General features: G+C 48.6%; 1 protein-coding gene and 1 long non-coding RNA gene across 22 annotated transcripts in view; one reads left to right on the top strand and one right to left on the bottom strand.

Annotated features, from left to right (window-relative positions):
- Positions 1-284: 284 nt before the first annotated feature.
- On the bottom strand, positions 285-4,645 carry LOC140606530 (uncharacterized). Its single transcript, XR_012008889.1, has 3 exons — positions 4,382-4,645; positions 4,072-4,258; positions 285-911 (listed from the first exon to the last, which is right to left on the bottom strand). It is a non-coding gene; the product is annotated as an uncharacterized lncRNA (long non-coding RNA).
- Positions 4,646-4,754: 109 nt separating this feature from the next.
- Positions 4,755-6,000, top strand: part of LUC7L3 (LUC7 like 3 pre-mRNA splicing factor) — a 30,576-nt gene continuing 29,330 nt past the window's right edge. For all 21 annotated transcript variants that reach the window (XR_012008880.1, XR_012008878.1, XR_012008879.1 and 18 more), the window contains exon 1: positions 4,755-5,040. Coding sequence is in view for 10 of the 21 variants with exons in the window: in XM_072780050.1 (XP_072636151.1) it covers positions 4,942-5,040 (99 nt within the window). In the remaining 11 variants the exon portion in view is untranslated. The remainder of the gene's footprint in view (positions 5,041-6,000) is intronic.

The raw sequence follows: 6,000 nt of genomic DNA, 5'->3' as shown, positions 1-6,000 counted from the left end.
TTATCTTCTTCTTCCTCCTCTTCTTTTTTATTTTTCCTTTTTAAAAAATAATAAAGCTTGGGGCACCTGGGTGACTCAGTCGGTTAAGCATCTGCCTTCAGCTCAGGTCATGATCTCGGCATCTGGGTATTAAGCCCTGCATCGGGCTCCCTGCAGAGCAGGGAGCCTGCTTCTCCCCCTCCCTCTGCCCCTCCTGCTTGTACTCTCTCCTTCCCTCTCTCAAATAATTAAAATCTTAAATAATAATAATAAAATAATAATAATAAAGCTTGACTACCCTATGTTCTCCTACAAATGGACCTTGAGAACTTGCTTGGGAGTTTCCAACAGGGGAGCACAGCTACTCATAAAACCTTTATCTTTTTTTTAAAGATTTATTTATTCATGAGAGACACAGAGAGAGAGAGGCAGAGACACAGGCAGAGGGAGAAGCAGGTTCCGTGCAGGGAGCCTGATGTAGGACTTGATTCTGGATCCCAGGATCACGCCCTGAGACAAAGGCAGATGCTCAAACTCTGAGCCACTCAGGCATCCCTCTACTCATATAACTTTGACAGAAACATGGTCCTCCTCTATTGGGGAAGGCTGTCCTCTTTGACCAAGCTTTTAACTTTTGAGGGTGGGGAGATGCACAAGGAGTGGTGAGGGTTAGGCAGATAGGTAACACCCACCTAGCCGGCCAGATCAGCTGGCAATCAACCCTGGCAATCAATGCGGTGACAGATGTTGCAGCCAGATCACCCTTCCATCCTTCTTTTCTATGTTTGAAGATCTGGGGCGCCTGGGTGGCTCAGTCAGTTGAGTATCTGCCTTCAGCTCAGGTTGTATGTGATCTCAGGGTTCTGGGATCCTGCTCAGAGAGAAGGCTGCTTCTCCCTTTCCCTTTGCTCCTCCCCTTGTTCGTGCTCTCTCTAATAAATAAATAAAATATTAAAAAAAATAAATTTGAAGATCTAATCGGCTTTATTAAATGACTCATGAATCGGGCAGCATCCCATCAGGCAGACAAAGGAGCTCTACTACCACCTTCTTAAAAACTTACAACTTTTGGGGCACCCAGCTGGCTCAGTTGAAAAAGCATGTGACTCTTGGATCTCAGGGTTGAGAGTTCAAGCCCCACACTGGATGTAGAGATTACTTAAATAAAAATAAAACTTGAAAAATAACCACCTTACACCTTTCATCTTCCACCTGTTCCTCTGACATTAAGCATATCCTAATTTCCCATTAAACAAAAGCCTCCCTTGAGGCACCTGGGTGGCTCTGTTGGTTGGTTAAGTGTCTACCTTTGCCCAAGGTCATGATCCCAGGCTCCTGGGATTTTAACCTGCATCAGGCTCTCTTCTTAGTGAGGAGCCTGCTTCTCCCTCTCCCTCTGCCTGCCAGTCTGCCTATTTGTGCCCTCTCTGTCTGTGTGTCAAATAAATAAATAAGATCTTAAAAAGAAAAAGCTTCCTTTGACCCATACTTCATTTTAGTTTTCATCCCATTTCATTCCTTCCCTTCTTTTCTATTTTTTAATGATTTATTTTAGAGAGAGAGAGAGAACGAGCACATAGAAAAGGAGAAATCTCAAGCAAACTCCCCACTCAGCTCAGAGCCCAACTCAAGTCTCCAATTTTATGACCGTAATCTCAGGTAAGCCCTGAAATCATGACCTGAGCTGAAATAGTCAGGCACTTAACTGATGGAGCCACCCAGGTGCCCCTCAGTCCTTTCCTTTTTTTTTTTTTTTTTTAAGATTTTATTCATTTATTCATGAGACACACACACCACACACACACACACACACACACACAGAGAGAGAGAGAGAGAGAGAGAGACAAAGACACAGGCAGAGGGAGAAGCAGGCTCCATGCAGGGAGCCCGATGTGGGACTCCAGGACCACACCCTGGGCTGAAGGCAGGTGCCAAACCGCTGAGCCACCCAGGGATCCCCACACTCCTTCCCTTCTTAAGATGAGTTGTCCAATCACCATTTAATTTCCCAATTCCCCTTTCATTCTCCAATCCATTCCAATCTAGCTTCTTCTTCTTTTTTTTCTAGATTTTATTTGAGAGAGAGAGAGAGAGAGTGATAGAGCATGAATGAGGTGGAGGGGCAAAGGGAGAGGGAGAAGCAGACTCCCCACTGTGCAGGGAGCCCAAAAGGAGGGCTCAATCCCAGGCCCCCCGGATCATGACCTGAGCTGAACTAGTCACCCAGGCGCCCCTCCAATCTGGCTTCTGACTCTAAGAGCCAATGGATACTTTGGGTCTTTTCATACTAGACCTTCTACAGTTTTCTGCAATCTTCTTGAAACAGGTTTTTTTTTTTTTTTTTTTTTAAGATTTTATTTATTTATTTATTCATGAAAGACAGAGAGAGAGAGGCAGAGACACAGGCAGAAGGAGAAGCAGGCTCCATGCAGGGAGCCTGATGTGGGACTCAATCCTGACACTCCAGGGTCACACCCTGAGCTGAAGGCAGCACAAAACCACTGAGCCACCCAGGGATCCCCAAAACAATTTCTATTTTTGTTGTTTATTTGTTTTGCCATCCCTGACTCTATGGTCTTCAGATTTTCCTTTTACCTCTTCAGCTTCCCTTTCACAGTATCTTTTGCTGGTTCCTTCTCTACCTAAGTCAAAAGCAGTCTCTTGAATGTTTGGCATCCTCAGGCCATCTAACAGGCATCCTGCATACCCAGGACCTGTAGTCTTATGTATATGTGAAATAACGATGAACACTGTTTCATAGGACATGGCCTTCATATATGCTACTCTCCCTGCCTTGAATTCTTTTCTCTTCACTTTGCTTGGTTGAATCCTTCTTTTAGGTCTAAAGTAATTTCCAGAGTCCTCTCTGTTACACTTCAACAGAACCCTGTTTTCCCCCTCTTATTATAACAAATGATTAAATGAACTTAAAATATGTTGGGCCTGTTCTACATGCCATACATTGTATCAATTAATTTAATCTTCACAATAACACCCTGTGCAGGGGACTGTTAAAAAATTTTTTTTTAACTAGTAAACTCCCATCCAGCAAGTAGACAACTCTGGGGTGCTATACAAAATGAAAGGATTTTGTAGGTAGAAGAATGATGGGACAAAGAAGTTAAGACTGGACTGTTTCAGGCAAGGTTACCTCACTAGTGCCGATCAGGAAATTCCAGATTTATTGGTTTATTTTTAAAAACATTTTATTTATTCATGAAAGACACAGAGAGAGGCAGAGACATAGAGGGAGAAGCAGGCTCTCCGTGGGGACTCTGATGCGGGACTGATCCCAGGACTTGGGATCACCACCTGAGCCAAAGGCAGACCCTGAGCCAAAGGCAGATGCTCAACCATGAACCACCCAGGTGCCCCCATATTTACTGGTTTATTTATTTTTTTATTTTTTAAATTTTTATTTATTTATGATAGTCACACAGAGAGAGAGAGAGAGAGAGAGAGACAGAGACACAGGCAGAGGGAGAAGCAGGCTCCATGCGCCGGGAGCTCAACGTGGGATTCGCCCTGGGCCAAAGGCAGGCGATTTACTGGTTTAAATTCTCCTGGGAGAGGCTAAAACTGCAATTAGGTTACATATTAAGTCGTAATGGGGGGGGGGTGTCTTTTTTTTTCTTCTAAGATTTTATTTATTCATGAGAGACACAGAGAGGCAGAGACACAGGCAGAGGGAGAAGCAGGCTCCATGCACCGGGAGCCCGACGTGGGACTGGATCCCGGGTCTCCACGATCACGCCCTGGGCTGAAGGCAGACGCTCAACCGCTGAGCCACCCAGGCGTCCCTGTAGTGGGGTTTTTTCAACAGTGACTTCAATCTGGGCCCTGTTATTTCTTTTTATCGGGGCCACTATTGTAAGTTCCATTTTCTAGATGGGAAAAAGAAGGCACAGAGAGGCAGAGCCAGGATTATCCCCAAAGCAGGCTGATCTGGCTTTAGAGTCCATACCCTTCACTGTGATGGAGAACTTAACCACAATTTATATGGATAGATTTCATTTTCTTTACCGACTGTCTCCGTCAAGAATCCTCAAGGTCTGGGGCGCAAGGACTTAGCTTCAACCTTCAAGGGCTTACCTGGCACACGGTAAATACTCAATTGTTCAACAGATGAATAGCTGAAAAACAAACTGGGTGGCTCAGCGGTTGAGCGTCTGCGTTTGGCGCAGGTCGTGGTCCCAGGGTCCCTGGATCGAGTCCCGCATCGGGCTCCCCAGAGGGACCCTGCTTCTCCCTCCCTGTGTCTCCGCCTCTCTCTCGGGGTCTGTCATTAATAAATAAAATGTTAGACAAAAAACTCGATTAATTCGAATAAGTACAAAAAAAGAAAAAAAAAAAAAGGATCTCTCTCTTCCCGCTCCATCTCCCACCCAGGGAATCAGGGGACCTGGGAGGGGAGGAGCGGAGCGCCCGGCAGGGGAGGAGGCGCGATCAGACACAGGAGAGTGCACACGAGCTTCAGCTTCCTCCCCTGGGACACGGTACCGACTGCACCGCGGGGTACCGAAGGCTACTCTACCCCCTTTCTTCATCTCAACACGGACGCTCGCATCGCCCCGCGTGAAAGAACGCGGACACGGCCCGCTCCGGGCGAGGCAGGCGCGCAGCGTCACGGAACCGCGCGGCCCTCGGCGCAGCCCAGCGCGGAGGAGGCCGGCGCCACCCGGCAGGGGCGGGATCCCAGCCCGGCGGCGACAGGCCCCGCCCCCGGGCCGGCGGAAGCGGGGCTCGAGCTCACCTCCCAGACCTGGGCGTGTCCCCGCGGGCGCACGCGCGCGCACGGCATGCTGGGAAGGCGCCCGCGCGGCGGCCATTTTGTCTTATCGGCTCCTCATTAGAGGAGGCTTTTGGGCCTGCGAGCGGGCTGAAGGGGTTGGCGGCCGTGTCGCCGGCGTTTCCTTTGGCGGGTGCCAGGGCTGGTGGGAGCAGCCGCCCGAGAACAGCACCATGATTTCGGCCGCGCAACTGTTGGATGAGTTAATGGGCCGGGACCGAAACCTCGCCCCGGACGAGAAGCGCAGCAACGTGCGGTGGGACCACGAGAGTGTAAGTCCCGCGGGCCTTGGGTCTGTGCCCGGGCGCCGTGGGGGAGGGGAGCGGCGCGGGCTGGGGCCTGGCCGGCGGCGGCGCGGTGTGGGGCGCGGGCCGCGCGGGGTCGACTGTCTGATCCTGTGGCGGCGAGGGAGGAGCCCGCCCGGGTCCGGGGATGAGGATGATTTGTTGTTGTTGTTGTTTTAGTGTTGGGGGAAGTCCAGGAGGGCCCCTGGCACGCTCGAAGAGCACCTTAACGAGGCAGGGAAACGCGGGAAAGGAATTTATTACATTTTAGAGGCTTTAGAGTTTTCGCCTCGTTATGAAACAGGGGGGGAAAAAAGACAAATTCTTCCGTTATTTGGGTGGAGCGTCGTATTGAGAGCGAAATTTCTGGCCAGGGTTGCTTGTAAAAAATCGCGGCACCCTATTTATCCCTTCAGTAATGGTTCGATTTCGACGCTTCTGTGAGGAAATTTAGATTTTTAAGAGGTCATGGAACGTGAAGGTAAGGTTTCCCGTGATGATTTTACAGATACTGTCGGGGGGGGGGAGGTGTGCAGGACGTTTTAGGAAGCCCTTCATGTAGATGGTTGTCAAGGGTTTTTTCTTTCACGTAAAACACTCCTTTGATAAGAGTACACGTATCTTGATGAGCACTGAGAAACGTAAGAATTGTTGAATCACTGTATTGTACACCTGAAACTAACAAAAGTGTTCGTTATACTTGGATAGAGCAAAACTCACTTGGTCCTTCTTTACCTTTTGAATAGGGGTAAATAGAAACCCGGTTTCACAGGTGAGACTTGAGAGGCTGCCCAAGGTCTCTTGGCAAGTTAAGTGGCAGAACTAAACCCAATATTTGTAGTCTTGTTCACCTTCCACAATTCTGTCGAACTGACTCTCTGCAGATGCCAGTGTATTTCAAGTGTTTTGAATATGGAGCGTTATGTTTATGTGAAGTCTCAACTTGAA

Source organism: Canis lupus, chromosome 16, assembly GCF_048164855.1.
Source record: "Canis lupus baileyi chromosome 16, mCanLup2.hap1, whole genome shotgun sequence".
NCBI classification, from domain to species: domain Eukaryota; kingdom Metazoa; phylum Chordata; class Mammalia; order Carnivora; family Canidae; genus Canis; species Canis lupus.
This window is presented reverse-complemented; position numbering and strand designations above follow the sequence as displayed.